The 26,589-nt window shown below is 43.5% G+C and overlaps 3 protein-coding genes across 3 annotated transcripts in view; 2 read left to right on the top strand and 1 right to left on the bottom strand.

Moving 5' to 3' along the window:
* The first annotated feature begins 377 nt into the window (after positions 1–377).
* Positions 378–7,023, top strand: LOC147228865 (CCN family member 1). The gene is made up of 6 exons (XM_086157170.1): positions 378–555; positions 976–1,189; positions 1,472–1,719; positions 2,541–2,655; positions 3,301–3,479; positions 6,118–7,023. The coding sequence occupies exons 1-6, from the start codon at positions 505–507 to the stop codon at positions 6,421–6,423; spliced, it is 1,113 nt and encodes a 370-aa protein (XP_086013296.1). The 5' UTR covers positions 378–504; the 3' UTR covers positions 6,424–7,023.
* A 669-nt stretch (positions 7,024–7,692) lies between these two features.
* On the bottom strand, positions 7,693–13,651 carry LOC147228866 (ATP-dependent RNA helicase DDX39A). The gene is made up of 10 exons (XM_086157168.1): positions 13,540–13,651; positions 12,362–12,569; positions 11,198–11,325; positions 10,833–11,109; positions 10,495–10,613; positions 9,809–9,940; positions 9,248–9,357; positions 8,855–8,999; positions 8,396–8,543; positions 7,693–7,931 (listed from the first exon to the last, which is right to left on the bottom strand). Exons 2-10 carry the CDS (start codon positions 12,567–12,569, stop codon positions 7,915–7,917), a joined length of 1,284 nt encoding a protein of 427 aa, XP_086013294.1. The 5' UTR covers positions 13,540–13,651; the 3' UTR covers positions 7,693–7,914.
* A 2,184-nt stretch (positions 13,652–15,835) lies between these two features.
* Positions 15,836–26,589, top strand: part of evi5l (ecotropic viral integration site 5 like) — a 28,966-nt gene continuing 18,212 nt past the window's right edge. The window contains exons 1-2 of the mRNA XM_086157171.1: positions 15,836–16,211; positions 24,462–24,829. Of these exons, the coding sequence (XP_086013297.1) occupies positions 24,588–24,829 (242 nt within the window). The 5' untranslated portion in view covers positions 15,836–16,211; positions 24,462–24,587. The remainder of the gene's footprint in view (positions 16,212–24,461; positions 24,830–26,589) is intronic.

Raw genomic sequence — 26,589 nt, forward strand, 5'->3', positions numbered from 1 at the left:
TCCTCAGCGTAGGGAATTCCTCCACCCAAAAAAGGTGGAGGTCTTATTAATGCGACCGCGGCGTCTGGCCCAGCTGCGTGTGTTTACTCAGCGTGAGGAGAACGCCGGCCACAAAGGCAGGAATGTGCCGGAGTGTGACTTGAAAGGGCCTGTTACATTTTAATTTTTAACTCTTAAAATAAATACAGAGCAGAGGCCTGACATTTTTTTTTTTTTTTTTTTATGAATGGCTGCATTTATTCCGCAGCGGCTCAGCCATCGGAGGGAGCTGCAGGCCACACCCATGTGGAATGCCCCAGCGCCGGTGCCTCCGAGCCCATTGGCGCAGGAGTGTGTCTAGAGGCGGGGTCAGGCCGAGGGCTCCGCGGTATAAGCTTGACTTTTGGAGAGTTGTCTGAGCAGAAACACCAGACCCAAAGGCTGAGACGACCCTTCCACCAAGCACCCCTCACCTGGAGATATCACTATCTGTATTTTAGTTGAAACTTATCACTGAGTCCGGCCATGGCTTGTCTGATCTTCTGGATTGTACTGACGGCAGTCTGCGTCCCTCAGGTAAGGCTCTCCTCCCCCATGTAATCATTTTTAAATGCCCGGATTAACCCCTGGATGCCCCCCCCCCTCCAACAAAAAAAAAAAAAAATGATCAAAATAATCCCCTTCCCGTCGGCGTGTCTGCTCTAGCCCGCTCCTCAAATCACCCGCGAACAAACAAGTCGGCTCCCGCGCCCAACCGTGACTGGGCTCCGAACGCCGGGCTGTCTAGACGCCCGGGGACGGCAGACCCGTGTTTACCTGACTCACCGGAACGGCATGCCGCGGTGCGTCGCCTGCGGGAATATTCAGTAACACTCAGGAAACTCCGAGATTTAAAAATCTCTGTACTCTGGAGGAATCCTGCTTTCCATAAAAAGGCCCTCCTCTTCGCCCACCGCCGCTGTTGACGCCTTCTTCTGCCTCCCTCCTTCGAACCAGGTGACCGCCGTCTGCCCGGCGGTGTGCCGTTGCCCGGCCGAGCCCCCGGCGTGCCCGTCGGGGGTCAGCATCGTGCCGGACGGCTGCGCGTGCTGCAAGGTGTGCGCGGCGCAGCTCAACCAGGACTGCAGCCAGGCGAAGCCCTGCGACCACCACAAAGGGCTGGAGTGCAACTACGGCAACGACGTGACCGTGGCCTCGGGCATCTGTCGAGGTGAGAGCGGCGGGGAGGGGGCGCTGCACGCCCGAACGGAGTAAACAGTTTTCACATTAGGGGAACGGGAAAGATTAATGAGCGGATGTTTTATGGCGACGAGGCTTCCGAGATAAAAATACATGCGGGTCCGCCGCTATGAATAGCCGGAGCTTTAGAGACGGCGAGTCTGAAGCGTCCCCCGTATGTGTGTTTTTTCCATCTACCTCTGCAAAAGAAAACAAACAGAAACGGCGTGACCCTTTTTTTTTTTTTTTCTCGCGCTTGTCCTCTTCTTTCCAGCCAAATCCGAGGGACGCACGTGCGAGTACGGCGGGAGGATCTACCAGAACGGCGAGAGCTTCCGCGCCGGCTGCAAACACCAGTGCACCTGCATCGACGGCGCCGTCGGCTGCGCCCCCCTTTGCGACAACAGGCTGCCCCCGGCCTCGCCCTCGTGCCCCTACCCGCGGCTGGTCCGGAGACGTGGCCAGTGCTGCTTCAGCGTGGACTGCCACAAAGCCTCCTGGCCCCTCCCGCCTAAACGCAGGGTTGGTTTCTCCCAAATAATGTGACCTTGACTAGAGTTGGCCCGGACTTGTTTTCCCAAACAAAACTGCACATGTGCAGACATTGAGGCTTCTCCGTCTCACAGAAAAGAAGGTCCCTGGTTCAATTCCAAGCTTGAGTGCATGTTCTCCCTCAGGGCCAGGTGGGGTTCCTCTCACTGTCCAAAGCAATGCAGGAAATTCATTTGAGACCCCGAATTACTCAGATGAGTGAATGATACGGTGAATGTCATCATGTCTCTGTGTGACAAGAGTGAGAGGGTGAATGGCTGTATGTTTCTATAATACGTGTGAATTGTTATGCATCTCTATGCATCGCTGTATGTTTAAATGTGACATGAATGATTGGGTGAATGTTTGTACGTCTCTGTATTATGTGTGAATTAGAGGGTGAATGCTGGTCCGGTCGACAAGCTGGAGGATAAGATAATGAATGAATGAATTGTCGATTCATTTTTCCCTATAAGACATTTATATCCAATCAAAACCTCAACAGTAATCAAGGTTTTACACACACACACACACACACACACACACACACCAGGAGGCTCTTATCTTTCTTACCGCATGTTTTCCAGTCTGGACACTTTTCAAACGACTGATTTACAGTGAAAATCTCTGTAAGTGACGAGGAACCATCAACACACTCCAGAGAACACCGGCACTTCAAGATCATCATCTCGTAAACACTTGACAATCAGAGCGCCGTGGCGATAAGCGACATGGGGGAAGTGGGGAGGAGTTTTGTTGCAGTCACACACAAATCCCCGCTAAACGGCCTCTTATCTCACGTCTTGTTTCAGATGCCGCCGCCACGACAGCACAGACGGCCTGGCAGCAACACGGTCACGACAAACGACCTCGGAGGGGTGAAGTCGACCGGCTGGGAGAGCCAGCCCGGTTACAACCACCTGCCTGGTAAGAGAAGATTTTACGATGTCGTAAAATGATACAGATGAAATCCGCCGATAAAGTGATCTGCTACGGAATTCATAAAGATAAACAAGGATCAGAGCAAAGTCTGAGGGAGACATTATTGTCACTTCATCGTGGTTACCGGGTCTGAATGAAAAACAGTCACGTCTGCGGTCCAGATTGTCATTCATTCATTCATTCTGGGCTGCTTATCCCGCACTCAGAGCCGATGCTGGCTGTCTTTGGGCAAGAGGCAGGGTTCACAATGGATCGTTCAAGGGGACACATATAAACACACAAACTCATTCACCCTCTCATTCATCCATTCATTCTGCTATCAACACTAATATCCCCCTCTCATCCACGCCTCAGATAGGCACTCGACTGTTCACCCACACATAGACGCATACAATGTTCACTCTCATCAATATTTCACATCGACACGAAACCATTCACCCTCTCATTCACACCTCACGAAGAAACATACAAGCTTTCACTCCCGCGATCCTACTGTTTGTTTTTTCATTTCTGTTCCACTGTAAACACGATCGACTCCTGCGCTGCCAAACAATCACCTCATCCCCGCGCAGGTCTCATATTGCCCGAGTTGCTCTGTAGGTTTTTATTGGATCCTCTCCTCCCCTCCAGTTTGGAGCCAGCCGAGGGACAAATGTCCCGTCCAGACCACCGAGTGGTCGCACTGCTCACGCAGCTGCGGGATGGGCGTCTCCTCACGGATCACCAACGACAACTCCCAGTGCACGCTGGAGAGGCAGACGAGAATCTGCACGGTTCGGCCGTGCCAAGGCCCAACGCTTCCAGCCAAGGTGAGCCGGTTCGAACGTGTCTCGTCGTGACTTAAATCAGAGCAGACGATGAGAACGCAGGTCAAATATCCACATTACTGCCAAGAACGCTTCTTATCACAATCTATCTACCCGGCAGACTTTGCGATAACGCCAAACAATAAACAGTTATCCGGCCTCTTATCTCCCTTCAACTCACTTTTGAGGACAAGAGATATCGTCTTTTGTTTTGTTTCGCTGATCAGTGAAAAAAACTAAACATTTTGTGTATGGAAGAAAAATTTGCATAATAAGAAGTCATGTAGAGACAAACATCCACTCACACCCACATTCATGCGTCTCATAGAACCATTAACTCCCTCTTTCACACGTCATAGAGACACAAAAACATGTACACGTCATATAGATACGGAAAACCAATATTTCACGCTGTCATTCACCTGTCATATAGAGAAATCAAAAGTCAGACTTAGCTTTATTGTCAATTTCTCCACATGTACCAGACATACAGAGGAATCGAGAAGAGGGTTTTTCACTTTCTCACGCGTGACATTAATAAAACAATAACAGAGTGCGCTTTAATAGTAAAGTGTACAATAAACAAACAATAAACATTAACTGTAGAGTATAAAGTGCATGCACAATCTACTGGAAGCTGGTCTATATATCGATATACTTCTCTATAACTATATAATTGTTCGCTCTCCTCCACGCATCATTTAGAGACACAACCATTCACCTGTTCATTCACATGTTAAGTACAAATACAACTATTCACCCTTTCCGTCACAAGTCATATAGAGATAAAGCTGTTCACCCTCTCATTCACATGGAAAGTAGAAATACAACATTCACCCTTTAATTCACGTCATACAGACATCCAACCATTCACCCTTTCTGTCACACATCATATGGAGACATACAACCATTCGCCTTTTCTGACACATATCAAATAAACGTGCAACAATTCTGCCAGTTCTTTCACATGTTAAGTAAAAATACAACCGATCACCCTCTCGTTCAGATGTTATACAGACATTCACCCTGTCATTCCCAGTCCATGTCCTTATTACCCTCGATCCAGGGTAATAATGGCAGTACTCAGTGGGAACTCAGCGTTGTTTTGGTGGCAAGCAGGCGCCTTTTTAAATATAGTCCCCCACCCCCGGCATTCCTGCCAAGCAACTGTCCATAGCTAGACCCCCCCCCCCCCCCGTCTGTGTGCTCGGAGCGCGGGGACGTGGCGTGTCTATATTAATTCTCCATGTTGGACACACACCAGGAGCTCTTTTCTCCGCTGGGCTGAGCTCGGAGCCAAGAACAATCACAGGTGTCTGCGCGTGCAATGGAAACATGGGCCCCGGCGTTAAATCAGTGTTTAACCTTGAAATTAATCGCTCAGATATATAAAAGGAGAAGAAATCATCCCTCCCCCCCTCCCGCAGCAAATCTCCGTTTTGGCACGACTAGTATACATCTGAGACTCTTAATATGGAACTAATGAGTTTGAGGACAAATCTGCTTATATCTGCTGTTGCATAAGTGGAGGGGCAGATAAAAGTCGGAGCTTATCTGTTTTCTCCCCCGCTATTTTTTTATGGGTAAAGTCATCCAGCGGTTCGCTTCAGCAGATCCAAATGAAGCGAGGCCGATAAGAAATGAATATTTGTAGGCTCTCGGGGCGGCAGGGTAGGGAGGGGCCACCGAGGAGGTCCCTGGTTCGATTCCGACGGGAATGTCAGGGTGTTTGTCTCTCGATGAGGTGTGAATGAGAGGATGAATGGTGGTGTTTCTATAACCTGCGCGAAAAAGTTGCATATCCCTATAATGAGATGAGATGAGATGAGAACAACTTTATTAATCCCGACGGAAATTGTTGTGCTAGAGTTTCAAGCAAAAAACATAGATGATAGTAGAAAGGAGGAAGAATAAGAAATACAATGAAATATGAATCATTTAACTGTTAGCAGTAACTACAAAGATTGAAGATTGATTATATATATATATGATGTGTAAATAAAAGGGTGAATGTTTTCATGTCTCCATATGGCAGGTGAATGAGCGTGAATGGTTCGGGTTATATCTCTCAATGTGATGTGTGAATGCCGGGTTGAATGTTGTCTATATTACCGCAAATGAGAGGGCGAATGGTTGCATGTCTAAATATGACACATGAATGACAGTGTGAACGTTGTCCCTTTATGATATGTGAATGAGAAGAATGGCTTCGTGTATATATGTGACATGTGAATGAGAGGGTGAATGTTATGGATGGCTTATGTCTCCATGAACGACACTATGAATGACAGGGTGAACCTTCTCTTTATGTGTAAATGTGAGAGTGAATGGGTTGTATGTCTTAATATGATATGTGAATAAGAGGGTGAATGATTTTATGTATCTGTCTGCTGTGTGAAGGTCGTCCTGTCTCAATAGGAAGGTGTGAATGCGAGGGTGAATGTTGTGCGTCTCTATGGGTGACAGTGTGATTGACAGCAGCCAGTCCGGGGTGAACCCCGCCTCTCGCTCGATGACAGCTGGGATAGGCTCCACCACCCTAGCAGTATCATGAATGAATGAACAAATGCATGAATAAATACATGAGTGACTATACATTATCATCCGGAAACTGATGTATTTCTGTGTCGACCATTTCCAGAAAGGGAAGAGGTGCTCCCCGACCCAGAAAGCCCCCGAGCCCACCCGCCTGTCTTACGGGGAGTGCGTCAGCATCCGCCCCTACAGGCCCAACTACTGCGGCACATGTACAGACGGACGGTGCTGCTCGCCACGCCGCACCCGCACCCTGCTGGTGACTTTTGTCTGCCCCGACGGAGACCGCTTTCAGAGGTCAGCCATGTTCATCCAGTCGTGCAAATGCAGCCACGACTGTAGCCACCTGAATGAAGTGGCCCTTCCCCCGCAGCAGTGGATGTACGGAGACACGCACAAGTTCATAGACTAGGCGTTATTTTTTTTTCCCTGCGATCCTGTTTTTTTTTCATTTTAACGTAATGTAGCCAGCTTTCTCAAAACAGAGGGAAGGCGCTTTTCAAGACGAGGAGCCCCACCCCCCTTATCTGGCTCCAAGCAAGTGAACGCCAGACACCCATGCACCAGCTCTGCTCGCGGGCAGAAAGAGCTGCCTCGGGGTTGTTATTATTAATTATTGATATTATTATAAAAGGCAACCCTTTTTCTGATGTGTGACCAGCGCTTGTTCAATCAGACGTGGGACTTTTAAACGGGAGCCCTAAGGAACCCCCCGCCCCCCAAACCGGACCTCCTTCACTTGCTGGTTCGGACGTGAAGGAGATCCGAGCCCTTCGGATGAAACGGAGAGGACGAGCAACCCTCGGAGTAACAAAGCACTTTGTTCGGCACTGAAACTTAGATGCTACTGCTTCTGCAGTGTACATGGATTGACATTCAGCACCCTGCTGGCATCAAGTCTTACAGACAGCGATGTTTGTGACTCTATACCCCAGGTTGCACTGACTGTGTGGCGCCGAACAAAACCTTGGGGCGGTTTACGCTCCACGGCCCGTGAGAAGATAAGACATGGGCGGAAAAAAAAAAAAAAAAAAAACTTTTCTACATTCTTATAGGAAACGACAGCATGAGCAGACTGCAATGTTTTCAATGGCCGTTTAATTCAAATCCATCACCGCAGAACATCGTTCTCGTATCACTCATTACCAGATAACTGACACCTACTGACACTTGCGAAGGCTTCTGGACCAATGACAACCCTATAACGACATCTGTTTGTGCACTAAATGTAGCTCAGTAACTCACTGTGTATTTCTTGAAAATATATTTTTGACCACGCGGCATTTCCGCGTTTTTTATGTCACGTTATTTTTACACTTTTATAAATCGAGGTGAGAAGCAGTTGGTGCTTACGTGTTTTACAATTGGCTGCTCTACTCAAGTTTCACGTTTTAGATGAACTGTGTGTGGAGTTTCAAATGTTCTGTCTTGGAAACAAGCGGAAGTCACTTTAGGGAAAACCGTTGCTACGCATCTTGAACTTGGGGCGACATTGCCCTCTGCTGGTGACAATCAGAGCTGACAGTCGGGTGACACTACAAATTCTGATTTATTGTGTTGAATAATTAAATTAGGATCTGATACACTTAAAGAGTGTCCCGGGGAGGGAAAAGAAAACCAAAAAAAAATGGAAAAAAAAAAAAAAAAACATGCAAAATTAAATCCAACAGGATAAACAATAAAAGGTATAAAAGTTTTATTTCTTGAGGAAAAACAATATGTTCAATGTTATAACAAGGACACTAAAAAAGCTGATACATGTTTAACAAAAAAAAGGAAAAAAATGCGCTCACCAACATATATGGTGGGAGGGTAAATTTAAAATGATTCATCTGTTTTTATTAATTTTTCCTCCACCAAATTACAACTTCCCCAGGCATCAGGCTGGGTGGACACTTCAGACTCATCTGGATTGTTCAACTGCAAGCGGATGAAAAGCCAGCGGTTAGTACAAGACACCTTCAATTTTGATATATGCAATCACTTTGTATTTCATGTGTGTAAATAAAAGGGCACAGCGACAAAAACTAAAGCACTCAAATCAGCAGTAAGACTCATGGGAAAACAAACGTCTCTCACTGGAAAAGATAAAAGTTGGGGCTTTACGAAATGTGTTTGAAAGTTTATTTTAAAAGTCAGTTGGACGGCTGTTCAGTGGTACAACCTGTCTAAACCAAATTAACTCAAATAGTCCACAACATTTCTAAACATCTGCTTAATGCACACACAGATGCTTGTTAGTCTTTCTGGCACCCAACTAGCTTTCTCAGTAATTAAGAGATTAAACTGGGCTAGTTCTCTAAACGTCTGACCAAGACACCTGTGCACAAAGAAAGTTTCTAGACACCCTATCATGCCAAGTACAACATTAATGGAGGACTTACTGTAGGAGGAGATATCGATCTCTTCTGGTAGCTCCGCCACATTGACCTCGAAGCGGTCTTGGACCTCGTTCAGGGTCTTGGCGTCGGTTTCGTCTGACACGAACGTGATGGCCAGGCCTTTGGTTCCAAACCTGCCAGCACGGGCCACCTGGAGAACGGAGGAGACGAGAGATTAGGCCTTATAAGCAACGATCAAGGTCTGCTACCAAGAATCGAGGCTTGCATTCGTGCTCTTGTTACTGCCGGAAACATTCGTCATATTGAGGAAAATACTCCTCCCAATTCCTTTTGGGGTGGTGGTGGTGGTGGGTGTGTGTGTGTGTCACCCACATAATCGAAAAATTGTGTTTGACTCATGGGAAATTTACTGATTAACATTTGCATTAACAAAACTCAAATGAGGTTTTGTTTTGCAAATGAGGATAAAAAAATATATGCTTAAGAGTGCACAATACCAACCCTGTGGAGGTAAGTGTCAGAATCCTCGGGCATGTCATAGTTGAAGACTATGTTGACTCGCTCAATGTCCATGCCTCGACCGAACAGATTGGTGGCTACTAGGATCCTCCGCTGGAAGTCTTTGAACTGCTGGTACCGGGATAACCTGCAACATGTTTGAATGTGGTGAGCAAGACAACTTTCAAGTGTGGGGGAGACAAGAGCTTCAAATGTCTGAAATTAAACGTTTCAAAAGAGATTTGAACTTATTCATTTTTTAAAACATTTCAATATGCAAAGTGCTGCTTGTTTATATTCCAGCTCTACAAGGTTGAACAGATAAATTTATGATTAAAAGCAGAAACATATGTCAAAATAGGAGGAAAAATAAATAATTGACATTGCAGGACATACCTCTCCTCCTGTGCCATACCCCTGTGGATGGAAATGGCGGGGAAGTTCTGCTCCACCAAGAGCTGAGAGAGCGCCACGCAGCGATGTATAGACTTCACGAAGATCACAACCTGGCACAAACAAGGGGGGCGAAGAAAAAAAAAAAAAATCGAATTAAGTTCATGATAACAGAACAGCTAGACTAATCCGGCAGTCACACGGTTGGATGATAAATGAGATCCTGCAAGGTGCTGGCAGTTCCTGCACAAATGTAATTTGCAGCGTTCAACAACTAGACCTTCCAAAAATGATGACGACATCAGGACAGAGTTAGAGAAATAAACACGGCAATCTGGCTATCAATCTATTCGGTACAAAGTACCCGCACTCTAAAATCTCAATTTATAGATTACCAATTCGACGGAGAAGTCATAGGAAGTGACTTCTCATACAGGCCTATCAACATCCCCCGCGTTGAGGTTAGTACATACAATCTACCTTCCAAAAACAATGTTTTACTGAAATGACCTGATCCTCCTTTCTTTGAAGCGAAACAAGAGGCTGCTCCACTGCGAGCCATACCTGGTTGAACTCCAGCACATCAAGCAAGCCGAAGAGCTTTCGGTTCTTCTCGCTGTCCTTCAGCTTGCAGTAGTATTGCTGTAGGCCGTGGAGTGTCAGCTTGGTTTCGTCGTCGACAAAGACCTCCATGGGCTGAAGAGGCAACAGGTAAGAGAGACTCGCAACTAATATTCCCATTTGCTTCGAAAAACCCTTGCATTACAGTCACTGGAAAATAGCGCGAGAAAAATTTAAGAGATCATCCTGATCGGTCACGTGTTTCCAAGCTCTGCACGGCAACAGCTGAGCCATAACGACGTTTTGAATTTACAGAGGTTCGACGAGAAAACGGCATGTTCTCCTGGGCTGCAGCAGAGCCAGGAGGGTGAGCTATCCCGACAGAGCAACACCAGCCTAGGAGGATCACTTTAGCCCTCTGATGTGGCCACTTATGACACTGACAGCCACAAGTGGGCAAAGCTGAAGGGCCTAGACAGCAGGTACTGAACCTCTCCGTCAGTTTTGCAATTATATAAACTAGACCGAGCACAAGTTAATGTGTAATTACACTAAGAAGGAACCAAATCAGATTTCCAGCTGCAATAAACAGAATATAGCTGTTAGGTTGAATCTTGTCATGAAGGCAATCAGGGACAAACAATTTGGCAAATTCCAATTGTATCAGTCAACATGTCACACCAACTTACATCCTGCATGAACTTGCGGCAAACGGGGCGGATCTCCTTGCTTAGTGTTGCACTGAACATCATGACCTGCTTCTCATGAGGTGTCAACCTGAAGATTTCCTGCACATCACGCCTCATATCTGTGGAGATAAATGAGGTAGTGCTATATTTACTGGATCCCCAAGTGCTGCAGGAGATTTTCACACAACTCTTGATAGGCTAAACATCCAGAGAGTGATCACACATTAAGCCCAAAGTCTAAAATTAACCAAATGTTTTCACAACCGCTCATTTCTTAAACGATCCACTATCAAAAAAAAAGAAAGAAAAAAAGGAAAAAGTGTGGCCCACTAACTCACCCAGCTGCTCCAGCATCTTGTCACACTCATCAAGCACAAAGTGTTTTATGTTCTTCACACTGAGGTTCTTGTTGCGGATGAGGGCCAGGGTGCGCCCCGGAGTTCCGACAACAATGTGGGGACAGTTCTTCTTCAGAACTTCCTCATCGTTCTTGATGGCCAGGCCACCGAAGAACACGGACACCTTGACGCTGGGCATGTACTTGGAGAAGCGCTCATACTCTTTGCTGATCTGGAAGGCCAACTCTCGTGTGTGGCACATCACCAGGACAGAGACCTACGAGATCAGAGTGTTGTGACAGTTACAGCAGTGATATCTGACAGCAACAAACCAACACAAGGCCCAAAACATGAACAGTACTTACCTGTCCATCAACAGGCTCAATCTGCTGCAGGGTTGCCAGGACAAACACTGCAGTCTTCCCCATACCAGACTTGGCCTGACACAGGATGTCCATGCCCAGGATAGCTTGAGGGATACACTCATGCTGGACTGAAAGGGTAGATGACAGTTTAAGTGAGTGAAAGTTTCGTGATTATTGCAAGAACTCCATCACAACATCACGATATGATCAACACAACATTAGAAACCTGAAAAGACACCTTGGTGTTGTATGCTTCACGTACCACCTGAGTTGCTATATTGTTGGTCATTTGAGTGGTTACCTATCAACCCTTTCTTGGTTGATGTTTGGATAGCATATTCTGTCAATGCATTGGCCCTCTTTGGAAAACATTTGGGTCGTTTGAATCGTGCCAAAACAGCAGTTGGAAGTATTTCTGGATGCATTCATCAAGTTGCTTAATTTTGGTACTTTATCTTGCATGTTTCCCCAGGATGAACAAAGAACTTGCAGTTATGACCTTGAAGCAACCTTTACAGAGGTGAAAACCTGAACTGGACTCATCCATTTAGCGCATGCATAAAACAAACAGTGTACGGCAGATTAAAGTACTGCACAGTGTGCAGCAGGACCCTGCAGACCCCTGAGTAATGCTCAAAAAAAATCTATCGGAAAATTCTGAAATTGGAAAAGTCAATTTGTCAAATGTGCAAATACCTGGGGTACCAAATGCAACATTCAAATGGATGTTCTGATGTTAAACAGCAAATGAGCGAGACTGACAGAATGTCACAAGAACCCAAAGGCAATGGCAGGATCACAATATGTAACACAGTATCTTGCGTGTTTTTCAAAACGGAAGGGAAAAATGGTTCCGTATTGTATAGAGCTACAAATTAAACTATGTATTATATTGCACGATTAAAATCAGTGGTGATATTCATTTAAAAAGGAAGAACTGTACCAGACAAATGCCTTATTTATGGGCGTTTGTCTCGGCTCAGGTTTGATCAAACAACCCTGTGTATTGCTGCAACAAAACTAGACTCTCCTTCTTGAGGTCACGCTGTCTTTTACCATCACCTCCCTGTGACGCTTAGATGAAAATGATAAAGTTGAAATATCTCGGATCAAAATAGTAACACCATTAAAACCATCACTGTTAAAGATGAAAATAGCAGTTACCTTCAGAGGGATGCTCAAAACCACAGTCCACAATAGCCCGAAGCAGCTCCGGCTTGAGAAGGAAATCTCTGAAACCAGAGCTGTGGATGGACACATAGGAGCCCTTCACCTCCTTCTTGATCCCCGGGGTTGAGCTCTCAGGGGCTCCCTGAGGTTCCTCATCCTCCTCGTAGTCCAAGAGCTCATTATCAACGTCAGTCTCGGCCATCTGCAGGAACGGTCACAGCGAGGAGTTACATAATCGGTTTAATGAGCCAATGTATTCATATATCATATATCAAATGTAAAAAGAGAGGTACATGTCAGCCAATCCGATAATACTTTTGTCGGCTTGTTTGGGTTTATGTTTTTCTTTCCAGCAAATAGCCGTAGCCAGACATATCTAGACCGGTCCGTGTCGACAGGGGGAGGCCATGTTTATCGCTACATTGTTGCTTTGGGAAACACGTGAGGGGGGGACTTAACCGACAAATACAACATACACATGTGTTTTTGAACATTCAAAATGTGCGACATAAACCAAACGCCTTTTAGTTGCACTACATAGCCTATCCGCGTCGCGAAAACAATACAAAGGCGTATCTCGAGAATTAACCAAATCCGCCGCGGGGTCAACGCGAGCCTAGCTAGCTTTAGCCTGCATGCACGCCTTAGCCGCTTTCGAGAAATGCAAATATTGACCTTAAAGTGAAAAATCTAATCTATTTACTTGTAATACGTACATAATACACTTGTCTAATCGAATACAGTCGAACGACAATTCGGGGTGTAAACCGCTAAAATCAGGACAGATTCACAACAGAATCCTGCCCCTCCATTCAAACTGGCTAAGGTTAGTTAGCAAACCGTCAGTTAACGTCGACCGGGGCACTTACTAAAACCATTCCGCTGTTGGATACACTTCAAGCTCACCAAGCCGCCCGAGATGTGTTATAGCAAGTCTCTAAAACACTATTTACTCGCAGCAGTGAGGTTAACTCGAGTGGATAACGAAATTATAACAAAGCTAGCTTGTGTCAGCGGTTATAGCCGCCTAGCTTCAAAGCCAATTCCCCACAGGCAAACTTTAAAGCAAATGAAGAATTCGAATCAACCTCCAACAAAGCAAAAAAAAAAAAAAAACAATATTTAATACGTATAACAAAATACGGTGTGAAAAGCAGTATAACAGATCTTACGTTGCACAACTGTTTTCTTTCCCACCGATGTCGACGTACGTGCTTCTTGGCGCTAGCTTGTACTTATTCACGACACAGTGAGCGCACGGCACACATTTATGGTGCATTCACTGGTACCTCGAAAAATGTGACTTTCCGCTACGGAGGCTGTGGAGGGGGAAATTAAGTGTTTCGCCGTGGCCTTATGCTTCTGATGTATGAAGTCCAGGGCAAAAAAAAGCTTAAAATGACAAATATTCTCGCGAAACTTCAAATAAAATGACAAACATGATGGAAATATACTCCAATCATGGGTAGTAGTTTTATTCTTTTTTTTAAATTACGACAATCCCTGAGAGCATCCGTGACTTGAAAGCGGCATCCGCTCAGAACAAAGAGGTTAAAGCTTTCGTTTTGCGTCGCTCTGCTTTGCTCAAGTTGTAAATCGATTTTGCGGATTTTCCGATATAAACGCAAATGCAGTATTTTCCCTCACGTAATAATTCGAATCGTTCGCTTGAGACGAGCACGGTGACGTTTGTTGTTAAGGGGTATAAACTTACTTAGCCGGCCAATCATACCGCTCGGCTGCAGCTTCGTCTTCCGAAGCAGGTGGATTTCAAAGTGGCAACGGCCCTGACATTTTGTTTTCAACGTTCTCAGATTATGTGTTTATTCTTCAGCGAATCTTAGTGAATGGACTCTTAATTGTTTGTTGCTTTTATTTTCAATCAGGATGCAAAGATGAAATATATAATAAAGACAACCGTCACTGTCGTGGTACCGACGGTGTGTATTCAGCATTTCCAAATAGATTAAATGTGTTTTATTTCAGAATAATCTTCTATTTTTACCATCAGGATACCTCTTGAAAACGGATTTATTTTAAAAATAATAGCATTTAACATAAAACACAATAACCATAATGTGATCTTAACCGTTAACGTTTCTTTGCACTGTTTATATCTCACTGTAGTAGTATGTTAACTGTTTTTTTTTTTTTTTGTTTGTTTATTGCTGCCACTATAGCTGAACTGTTGACAGCCAAATGAAAATTACACTGTATAAGGAAACACATATCCAGCTTCTACGCATGGCAATAAATGCTTTAAATCTTGAATCTTTAGATTTATCTAATGGATGGCTTTTTTTGCGATAAAAAAGAGTTTCATGACGACTACTGTAGTTGACTGAAGTGATAATGACAGGTTCTTTGCACTGGTACTGCTCTGAGTCATTCGTCTCACAATGTACTTTTGTAGCAACTGAAACCTCAAAGAAAAAAAACCCTGTTATAATATCCAGGAGCATTTCAAAACTAACCCATTCTCCGTTGTGTTTTTTTTTCGAATTGTTTCATGCATCCAAAGAAATTAAGGGAATCAATGATTTAACTCATTTATAGTCTGAGATAGAGTGACAGGGCGTTAGTGACATTGAAGAGACATAGGCAGGACATAAGACAAGTAAATAAATAAGCACAATAAATGGCGGTGCATGAAAGACCTATTGTAAATTATTACTTGTAAATAAGCAAGTAGTGATTTAAAAGTGCAAATAGTGTGTGTGTGATCTGGCGGGTAAAATGTCAGTGCAGGCAATCCATAGATAGAAAATAAAATAAATATCACAAGAAAAGAAGACGGTGTCTACTTGTTGTTTCATCGTGATCAGTATGACACCATGACTGAAGTAAAGTTTTATGAAAACATGTCAGATTAATAATGAAAGGTATACAGTGGTGAGACCAGGGATGCTGATCAAGGAGAGAGCAGGAGGAAGACCTGGAGATAACTGTGATGAAGATGTTGAGGTCATCTTTGGAAGCGAGGAGGACGGATAGGGTCAGAAATGAGTCCATAGATGTTTTGGAGATAAGATCAGACTGAGGTGGTACAGAGAGTGGATAGTGGATGTAATTTGTGGGAGGATGCTAAGATTGAACTGCTAGGCAGTAAGAGTAAAGAAAGACAAACAAGCTTTATGGATGGAGTGAAAGATGTTACATAAATAGTCATTTAGCGACTGTGAACTAAAATCAAGTCCGTTAATCCGATTAACCTCGAAAGCACACACCGCTGTGCCACACCTGCGGTTCCCGCCCACTAGAATAAAACTACACGTTCATTGGTTGTCTTACCTGTCAGTCTCAAGTTCGTCCCTAGAATAAAGCTGCGCGTTCATTGACCGTCCTTCCTGTCAATCACAAGATATCAACGTCTCATTCGCCCGCGACACGTCCATCAACATCCAACCCCGGCACCCGATTGGTGCGTCGTCCTCTATCGTCGCGTTCCGCCGAAAAGAGAAGAGAGAGAATAATTCATTTTTCCTCCTCTTTTACCATGACCGTCACTGCTTTTCGCGTTCACTTCGCCGTCGTCGCCGCCGCTTGGGCGCTGAACCGCGGCTAACGTCGCTCGGCTCGCAATAGCCGTCTCTCCCCGGGAAGGTTTAAGTATTGCTAGCTAGCGTAGCCCCCCACCCCCACCCCCACTCTCACCCCCCGCGTGCAGAGGCTCGCGCCGGCGGAGGGAGGATGGCACTGCGTCGGACGGGCGGCGCGCGTGTCCCCGGCGCTCCATTAAGATCTTAATTAGCCGATAACACGGCGGCGGCTTGACATTTTACGACGGTTGTGGCGTGGGATAAACGACGACGGCCGCCGCGGAGACGATGGAAAAACAAACCCGGTAAGCTCGCATTCATACGAATGTCCACATCTATATATCCGTTTTGATGGACGTTGTCGCCGGTGTTTGCCAGCGTGAGCCAAGACGGGCCCAAACGCTCCGTAAGCCAGTTCCATATCCGTGTGTGGTTTTTCTCACTGTAAAATAGCCATTCGATAAAACCACCATTTTTATCTGTTTTCAATAGCTAAAGTGTAGCACGTCGTCGCGTCCCCCCCCTCCCCTCGTCCTCATTTCATGTCGTCTTGTTACACAATCCCATTACTGTGAGGAGTCGGTGCAGCTCGGAGGGGGTAAGAGGAGATGATGTGTCATTTTGGCCACAGATGTTGATCCAGCCGAGCCGTGAGCCGATTGCAGAGCTCTGCAGGCCCCATCGTCGAGGCATCCCTTCAGAAAGCGCAGCAGGCCAGCTCTGGTGATAACCAAACCAACCCCGTCAATGGGATAACAGCTCCTTCAAGTAGCAGGGCAATAGATTGCATGAGTCACCCTTATGTTTATTGAACAGCCTTTCTGTTCGCATGTTTTGTTTTGGTGATTGAATCATGCCGGCGTTACAGCATCCACCTGTCCAGATGTGCTTGGGCCGATCAAAACCAGAGGTTGTGATGGTAAACAGTGGTCTTAACTCAAAGGTCATATCAATCTCATCCATATTTTTTGACTTTGCAGTCACTCTAAACAGAGTGATTCCCCCCCTCCCCCCCTTCACGGCCAAGTAAACAGGAGTAACTTGCTCTTAAGACCAAACAACTGGCCTACTCTCAATGTTGACCACTTGAACTTAAAGCCTCTTAGTTTCATGATTAATTCTATTTTAGACAGGGACTATTGGATTTGACTTGAAAAACAAACATGGTGCTAAAAGCTGTTGGGTCATAAGGTTTCAATTCAAGGTATGGCTGACTATTCACAACGTGGAGGAGTGCAACTTCAGGGTTCTGTAGCTATGCAATGAAACCACTATAAATAAAAATGTTTAATGTTGAGTAGCGAGCTTGTCCTATCTGTATAGTTGATACAACAATCAGGTCTCTCTGTGAAAACCCTATGACTTTTGAAACACATGTCATGCAGTTTGCTTTCAAGGAAATCAGCCTCTGATTATCACTTCCTGTTGGGTTTTTTCATCAGAGCTGCATTCTCAGAACTTCGGTGTGTGTGATCACACAAACAGGGACAATAAATACAAACGATTGCCGAAAAAATGGGTAATTTAACCTTGTTCAGTTCAGTCAGACCTTATCCTCGACCCTCATTGTCACTGCTCACTTGTTATCTGAGTGAATGAGTGGTAAGCTAATACTGGAGGAACTGAAAAAAAAACTGATTTTGAATTGTACAGAATGCACCTTTAATCATCGTTCGTCCACATTTTGTGTGTTTGCATGCAGACAAGAAATTCAAACACATGTTCGGTTGTTGTTTTTCAACAAAAATGGTAGCCCAAGTTTTGACATAGTTTTCCATAATTTTTGGTTATTTTTGATTTATTCAGTTATCGTTTTATATTTCCTGAATTTTGCTTGTTAACATTTGATTTATGGCCAAAGCTGTTTCTCGTGTCAACAGTCGAAGGCATAACTTGCAGTGGGCTCACAACTAATCACAGTTAATGTTGTTTTTACCGTCACTGATTTTTTTTATTTTTTTATTTACCCTTTATTTTAATGACTAAAAAGGGCTGTTTCGATACTGCTCCACCATTCTTAAGCACCCGCTTTGCTGTCTTATGTAGTTCATATAACATCCAAAAAGACTGAGTCAGGACAAGTCAAGGTAAGTCTAACTATGCAATCTGCTTTATAAAAAAAAAAAAAGTTCACTTTTGAGAGGCTGTGCAGTGATTTATTTGATGGACTGCAGCCAGGAATAATTCAAGACTCATGGCTAATTCTGCTCTGGTTATCCTCTTTCCCTCCATGCGAATCTTAGTGCTTCACCTGTGAACAGGAGGCAGTGAGTGAGCAAATATTAAGCTTGACGATTATTTGTTGGACTATTTGATGTGGACAAATGATCACATTTTTGGTGACCTGTAAGGCTGTTTGCTCAGTTCATTGTTGATGAATGGCAGAACGAAATCTAGATTTCAATTTCTTATGTGCACCTAGAGTTTATAAGAGAAAAAGACCATGAGCACATGCAATTTTTTGTAGCATCTGTCCTGGCTACATTGTTGGGTATGTGTTTTGGTTTCGGACATGCTCATGCACGGAGCTGCTCCTCATCTGCTCTGCTGACACTTAAAAATAGGGCGCAGCATGATGACCTGGCTGCTGCGCTGAGAGCAGACTGCAACCGCTGCCCCTCTCCCCACCTTATTGTTCTTGTAGTTTGCCGATTTATAATAATGTACGTAGAGGGCTGTTGCTTTCACTCTGGCCAAGTTGTAGCTGGATTGTCAAGACTATAAGTCAGGAATGTAGTTCATAACGTTTTTGAGTAACTTTGTCAGAACCCATATTTTCCTTATCTTCCTTCCCATGGCTTCATAGATAGTGATTCAATCTTCTTCTCCAGTCATTTTTCTGAAGGTCAACTCAATAGTGAAAAGTACTTTTGTGTAAACCAGACGAAAGCACTCACTGACTCGAGAAATGATAGTTTGCCAGTATAGCCTTGGGACTGTCATGGATGTCAGTGGATTATTTACTACAGACAAAGGGTATTGAAGTATGATTAACAGGTGAGAGTAGTGTTGCCACACAGGCTGTTGATGACAAGCTATTTCCCAAAGTAAGTTTTTAAACATAATTTGCTCCGTGAATTGCAGAGTCATTGGTCGGCCTGTGTCAGTAAACACATAACTTTAAGGTTTGCACAGCTTAAACAGCATTAATATCAAAACAAAGGTACATTGTGAAAGTGTGAAATGTATGCCTCTCATATTTCTCCTTTCATACTTTAACAGGCGTGAGAGCTCCTTACTGTCCGCTTTTCCCATACTTTCTTATCAAGGTATTTCAATTTTTTATCATTATGCAATGCATTATGTAATTATGAAATGCAATAGAAACAAAATACAAGGGTGTGTGCCTAAAAAGGAAATTTATTCAATGATCGGGGTTAATGAGTTTTTCATAGATTGGTTACGTTTGGTGTAATCCTCTCATAGTCAATTTCAAGGCAAACCATGCATGCTGAGGACAGACATAACAGTTGATTATAAACACACCTACAAATTCTATTTATAACAGTTTCTGTGACAATAAGAAATTAAGAGATATGATGGATATGAGTGCAGTGTTAGCCATTATTGTTGATTCAAGTAGAGTCCAAGAGGCAGGGATCCACAGGGATTGTAGCTGAAAGCTGTCAGCTGACATCTTCCTCCCTACTGTCAGGTAATCCTGCTCCATGCAGTGCATGATAAGGGGAGTTTGTCGCTTCATTCAGTGTCTTATTTGTGGGCCTTGCATGTTAGAGCTGTGTTGTCGTTGTTACATTACAAAAAGCAGGGCTTCAGCTATTTGGAAAAATTTCCTGTTGGAATGACTGATTGGAGCCACACAATTTTGAGTAAGACAAAATAAATCCGTTATATGAAGTATATGGTTACCAGAAACGTTCAGGAATTTTGTCAGAAATCACATTTAGGACCATATTGCCATTGCAGTGGCCCTAATTGCATCTTCCTCATTTACACTTATGTCCAAATGTGTGCTAATCAAAAAAGTATGTTTAGGTCATAGTACATTTGTGAAAGTTGTCAAAAAAAATAACATTTCAGCCCTCGAGATAATGTAACTGGTATAGTTTGGCATTCGTGAGTTCCGAGGAAGCTGCTGCTGCTGGAAGGCTTGTGCTCCTAGAGTTAATAGATACCCATTTACTGTGCAGAGAAACTTGACCTGAAACCAAAGTACTAGCAACATTCATATCCACTGTCGCATCACAGGCAGATGCTTGAAACCTTTTCAACAGTGGGCTTTACCAGTCCACTCTGTTTTGTTTTTGTTAAACTTTTCAGGATATCTGCGCCATTTCAGACACCGTCTTTGGCAAAAAGCGTCTGTCACAAACAGCAACAGAAATAGTTTTTAGCAGCAAAATCAGATGAAAACACATCCTTCCCCTTACAATGGGGCATGTGAGCAATGTCGAGCCCAGCAGCAGTCACAAGGACAGTAGATGAGCAGTGTGGAGAGAAAAAAAAAAAAAAAAAACAGTCCTCGTGTCAGAAGCCCAACATGAGATCTGGAGATGGAACAACAACAACAAGGGTAACAGCTAGGGATTAACAAAGGGGTCATCGACGTCTTCAAGGCTGAAGAGCCCTGAGGGTAAGAGGCACACGAAGCAACGGGTACCCATTAAAAGGGGAATTAACTGAAACATTTTTGTGTTTTAATTTTTTCTGCCTTCAAGGAAGCAACTGAAGCCTCCGAATGTCTTTGATAGCATTAGGTATAATTTATACAGGGGGGCCCCGAATGGTGCCCTTGTTGGTCGATGTTACGGAGGGGATCAAGGGGGTTGGTGCCCCGGGCAGCTTCAGTCTTTGTCACCAAGCACAGATGGGAACTTTGGAAATTCTTTTGTAAATCAGACCCATTCTGCGAAAAGAATTGCATATAAACCATGGATGTTGATTTTTTGTTAAGGTAATGGGCACATGGGTTTGAATGATTGACATTGCATATGCGTACTAGCGTGTGTGAGTCAGTGCTGAACAATACCACTGTCTGTTTGTGCGATGACAGCTCAAGTCATTCAGTCCCAAACCTGGCACAGTATTGTAATTGTTGATTGCGCTGCTGGCCAAGGAGACATTAAACCTCCACCCAAACAATCCATGCATCCATCACAACGCAGAGTCTTGACAAGTTGCGTACTGACAGTATCAAGACATGGTTTACAATCGAATGATGAATGGAAACTGAAATGAAATATCAGTTGCTCAGAACATGTACATTGACACATCTTGGCACCAACTTTTAAAAACCCAAGGTATGGAGGGGTCATGATTTTCAATTTCTCAATCAGGCACAAAATATTAATGTCCATGAAATGATATGTGGCAATCATGAGCAGGCATGTAATTAAAGGTTGATGATGTACCTAATAGCAGTTTAACTACCATCATTAAGCAACGACAGAAGTGCCAGTTGCTTGTAACATAATTACCGGTTCAATGAATTGAAAGACATGAAATAACCCACATTAACCTTTGCTTTTTATTTAAAAGTGCTCCATAAGTTATGTATTGATAATGCACATACAGGTGGTTGTGCATAAATAAACTGAATGATAACACAATCATCAGGATAAAGAAGCATTTCAACCTCTGACTGTCACTAACCTGTGTTTCTATCAATCATCCAGTCATCATTCAGTATATTGGACTACAACAGACTTCTAAGAGGCACTCGGCAGAGTGTGAGGGACTTGTTTTCTGAAAACATTACAATCTCTCAACCCTGTGTAATGGACAATAATCCCACTCAGGATGAGCACAGAGGGCTAGATTGATTGTTTGGATGGGCAGCGTGATTTGTTTGCAGACTTTTAAACAATCTCTTGCTGCCAAGATCCATGATAATGAAACTAATGATACATTTAATTTGTAATGAAATCTCAAATTTACCCCGCTTTAATGACCTGTTAAGATCTCACATGCGTCTCGTCTGTCACGGAGCTGCACGCCTTGCACAGAATGTACACAGTTGATTAGTTATCTACCCCTACTGCTAAGTCATGTCACACAAAGAAACAAATACATTGTTACTTTTCCCTTAAACACAATATTAACACCATATTGCTTTCATGCACAGGCCAAAGCTCAAGCTCGGGACATCTGCTTTCTTTATTCTATCAGTGCGTAATGCAAAACATTAGCACTCAGTTGTAATCCTCTACGACTCACACCTTTTACAGTGGCTGGACACCGTGACTCATATTTACTTCAATAGTTCCCTGTATTGTCGAGACCTCAATATATCAAATATAATTTCCTCATCTTTTTTAAAGACATATACCAAGCGTTTGTTGAATATGATGGAGTTCTTTTGAAATCTACATTCTTGTGGAGCCAGATATGTCAAGCAGTCTGCACCCCTGCTGGAGACAAATGTGGTTAGTCTCATTGGCTTGTTCACCGCTCTTTCGATCGGGTCGAGTTTTCCATTGTTCAATCCCCATGCATTGTTTTACCTATTATTCTCTTCTCATCCATGCAGTGTCTCTCCATCAGGACAATTTCCGGCATGTATATGCATGCTATATCATTTTACTGTGCATGAGGAACTTATCTTGACATCCCAACAAGATTGATGACATTGTATAAACATAGCGTTTGTGATGTGTTACTCTGCCCCTGACTTATTTTCTTCACTTTCCAATGTCAGCCCCACCTTTGTTGTCTCTCGCAGTGGCATAGAGAAAACAGGAACCTGCATATGTCTGTGTTATGAACTAAAGACATTTTCATTTGCATTGCTTCCTTTGTTGAGAAGAAGCAGCGGTATGCAACTAAGCTCTTGTACAATTGTTTGTTCCTGATATGCTTGATGTTCTCATACTACCATTGATGCATCAGTATTCTCAGTTGGATATGATTTACGTCTTCATATACATGTCAAGGCCAATGTCTAAATCATTCCGCGTCTGCAGTGTGAATATCGCTGTCAGGACTCAAATGACTGTTTAAGTGAAAGCGACCAATTTAGTCTGGAAGACACGCGCTAACCCCAGCCAGCTAAAAATGTCCAACATGGAGCTCCCCTCACCCGATAAGTACAGTGGCATCCATTTTGCCAAGTTTGTTTTTCTGTTTGTGATGTTACACCAGGGTTTATATGGAATTTCAAACAAAGGAATAGCTTCCTTAACTCTCTCGCTCCAGGGCGGTGACTTAAGCAATTTAGTAGATCTGTAGCAAACAGTCTCACCTGCCTCTCTGAATTTTGCCGAAATCTTCTCTCTCATGTTGGTTTTGATATATTCTTCCCTAGTTTGCACCAGCTTTAAAAATGTCTCTGAATGCTTATTTATCACTTTTCGAAGGGAGATGACATGCAAAGCTTTTTAGAAGTTAAAAATAGTGAGCGTCCACTTGCAATGAAGTACTGTGACGGTAATATTCAATGCAGTGACAAGAATGCTTTGATGTGGGTGTGGAGTGCCATTATTCACATCTCGGTGCTAATCGGATCTGTACCTACACTTTGCTATTGCCATCTATTGTACCTTTTTTGTGCATATTTTAAGATGTGATTTGTATGACGTACTGAAAAAGTCTCTTTTCTTAATTTCTTTGATATACTTATCCACTACAGCTAGTATTTCAACCATACTGTTGTTTTGGAGGCTGCCACAATTGTACCTGGTACTGTTGTAATTTTCGCGACCCATCTTGTGTTCTATTATTATTACTACTACTACTCCAGTGCATATAATGGATAGGCCATGCGAGAAACCTTTCCTAGCTCGATACAGCTTATCCAACCACAGATTTTTTTAAAATGATCAAGAATTGCCTTTAACAACAGTTTGTAATAATTTATAGACAAATAGACAGTGATTAGTAGACCCGGAATGAGTGATACCGTAATTTCCAGACTATAAGCTGCTTTCACAGGCTTTGAACACTGCGGCCTAAACAATGATGCGGCTAATTTATGGATTTTTTTTCTTGGGCTAACAAGCTTCATGCCGCCAAAACGTTTAGCCACGTCACATCGTGCTGATGAAATTACCATGAAATTCTGAGGCTGTTCAATTTTGACACAGAGGAAGAGGATTTTAATGGTTTTAGTACGCAGAAGGAAGATGAAGATAGTGATCAGCTGGAGTAGGGCAAAGTGGGGATGGAAAATGGATGGATCGATTTTTCCTGTTATTTGATACTAATCTTTTTCAGCCATGTTATAGGCATTATTTAGAAAACAATTTTTTTTCCTGGTATGTATTTCATCAAAAGTTAAAAAAAAAAGATTCAGTCCATCTCATGTTACGATGAGGATACCTGCGGCTTATAGACAAGTGCAGACTATATATGTACACATATATTTATTTTGTTATTTTCAGCCAGTTCTGCTTATAGTCAGGTGCCCTCGATAGTCTGGAAATTACGGTAGTGCTATTTTTTAACCTGGAGTCAGTTGTTGTAAATTCCTGTCGCTCTTGACTAACATTTATAATACCACTAGCAGTTTTAGCTTTTAAAATTGTCTGCTTATGAGTTTCTCTTTTCAAACCTGTGATCAGTTTATTTCACATTGCATTCTCTGACTTCTACGACAGGCTGGAAAACCTTTGAATGCGTCGTCTCGGCCAGCCAGGCGGCCAGTCAGCCACTCACTGAAGAAGAGGACCTACCCCGAGACCTCGTGCCTACGCCGTTTCGCCATCCCACTCATTGTCACCGCCATGTCTATACCCAGTGGCAGCCCAGAGAGAGAGGGTTCTGGCGGGACTCCCACGCAGCTAGACTGCCCTTCCTCCCCTCCCGGTATGGATCCGGACCCGCCATCCACGGGCAGCCCGGTGCTCAGTCCAGACTCATCGTCCCATGATGCAGCTCTGTCAGCACCTGCAGCCTCCCCAGCAGATTCTGAGAATCTCAGTCCAGATGAACTGGAGCTGCTGGCCAAGTTGGAGGAGCAGAACCGGTGAGATCCGTGCTTTCCATCATTGTGCTCATAGTGCTTCTTGAAATAAGAAGCTTCTGAATTTGCTGCACAAAAGAAAATGCACTTTTTGGAATAGAGAAAACTAATAAGACAATTAAAATCCGTGCTTGTTCTCCAAAAATGCTCTCATTGAGTTTTTTCGAAATAGGAAAAAAGTGTTTTATGTTTCCAGTAGGAATCTAAATGAAGTGAGCGTTCTGAAAGATGCTACTGCTACTACCAGGCCAAAGCTGTAACAGTGATTTTAATCTTTCATTGAATGGATGAAATCATGCAATACCGGTTGTATACAGATTAGTGCTATTTATCAGTGTCTTTTAACTTCTTGTTAGCCTTGTTACTTAAGCCATCTTTACTCTTTGCAGTGACTCTTAGCATATATATTTTTTAGATGCACGGAGATATTTAAAAATTAAATATACCTCTGCTCTGTGCCACTGAAGGGAAATGTTTCCCAACATTTTCTAAAAAGCAAACAAAAAAACATCCCCCATTTGGATTGATAGGAATGTCTGTCAATTTTAGGTTTCTAAAATTTTTTTAACAGTTGCTAGGGACTTGTCAAGCAAATTTATTCTCAAGTAGCTGGACCCAAAGACAGAACTTCCATGGAAAAAACCTTCTTAATGGGGAAAGCATGGAGAAACCACAGTGACAGCCCCGAAGGAGAGTTCCCCCTCTGCAGACGGGCAGACAAACAATTGATGGCACATTTATGAGCACTCCGACAGAACAACAATTAACAATGCACTCAAAACAGTAATCTGTCACGACTTGGTTAATAACTATTTGAAATGAGTTCAGACTATGAGCTAGCATGTGTATGCATGAGAGACCAAACCATAAGACCTCTTCATCTCCCAGGAGTTGTAGGTTGGAGGTTTATAACAGGCCTATCAAAACTGATTGTTAGTCGATGTTGAAAGAACATCATTCGTGATAATGTGATGCGGTATAAAGATTAGCACAGCTTAGTGAGGGAACGATCACCAGCCATGAAGACCTGGGGAAAGATCTATCAGAGAGATGGAAGGAACGGGAAAAGTAGCTCAAGCAGTTGCTTAGATGATATTTCCAGTTACACCAGTCAGCAGGATAGAAATAGACTGAAATACTTCGGGTTAGACATTGCGAAGGCTCAAAAGGCCACTTAGGAATAACAACGTTGATGAAAGATCTTTAAAAAAAAACAAATCCTTTAAATGACAGTTAATGCAAACAGATGAGGTAAGGCTACATAGTCACATTTAGCTGCAGCTACACACAGAAGTGCGACACATGATTTAGAGTTGTGAGTCAGTAAAATGTAATCGACAACATGCCACAGTCTAAATGCCCCATGAAGTTCAGAAAACACATCTCTCTTCAGAGGAGGTGCAGAGGGCATTTCCTGTTCAGCGGTGTAAACAAAAATGTGCCAAGGCTACGGCCAATTCTATTCCTGATTATCGGCCGCTCATCCTGACAAACCCCCCCTAATGAGATAATTGGCTGTGTTTGGCTCTGTGGTCCCTGTGCTGCCGTAGCGGGAAGTCGCCAAGAGCCAAACTGCTGTCATTTTTATTTTGCCCTAATTAAGAACCAACATGAACTTTGAATTTGAAACCTATTGTTCAAGCCAATGCCAGGTCAAACAGGAAGCACAATCTAGCATGGCCTGTGTTTTAGGAAATAAGTAGATTTATCAGTTAGTGTTGTTGAAATCAGAGAGACGTTTAAGTAGATTCCTGCAGTGCAGT

Source organism: Fistularia commersonii, chromosome 12, assembly GCF_037954325.1.
Source record: "Fistularia commersonii isolate RoL2024-O1a breed Wild chromosome 12, RoL_Fcom_v1.0, whole genome shotgun sequence".
Classification (NCBI taxonomy): Eukaryota; Metazoa; Chordata; class Actinopteri; order Syngnathiformes; family Fistulariidae; genus Fistularia; species Fistularia commersonii.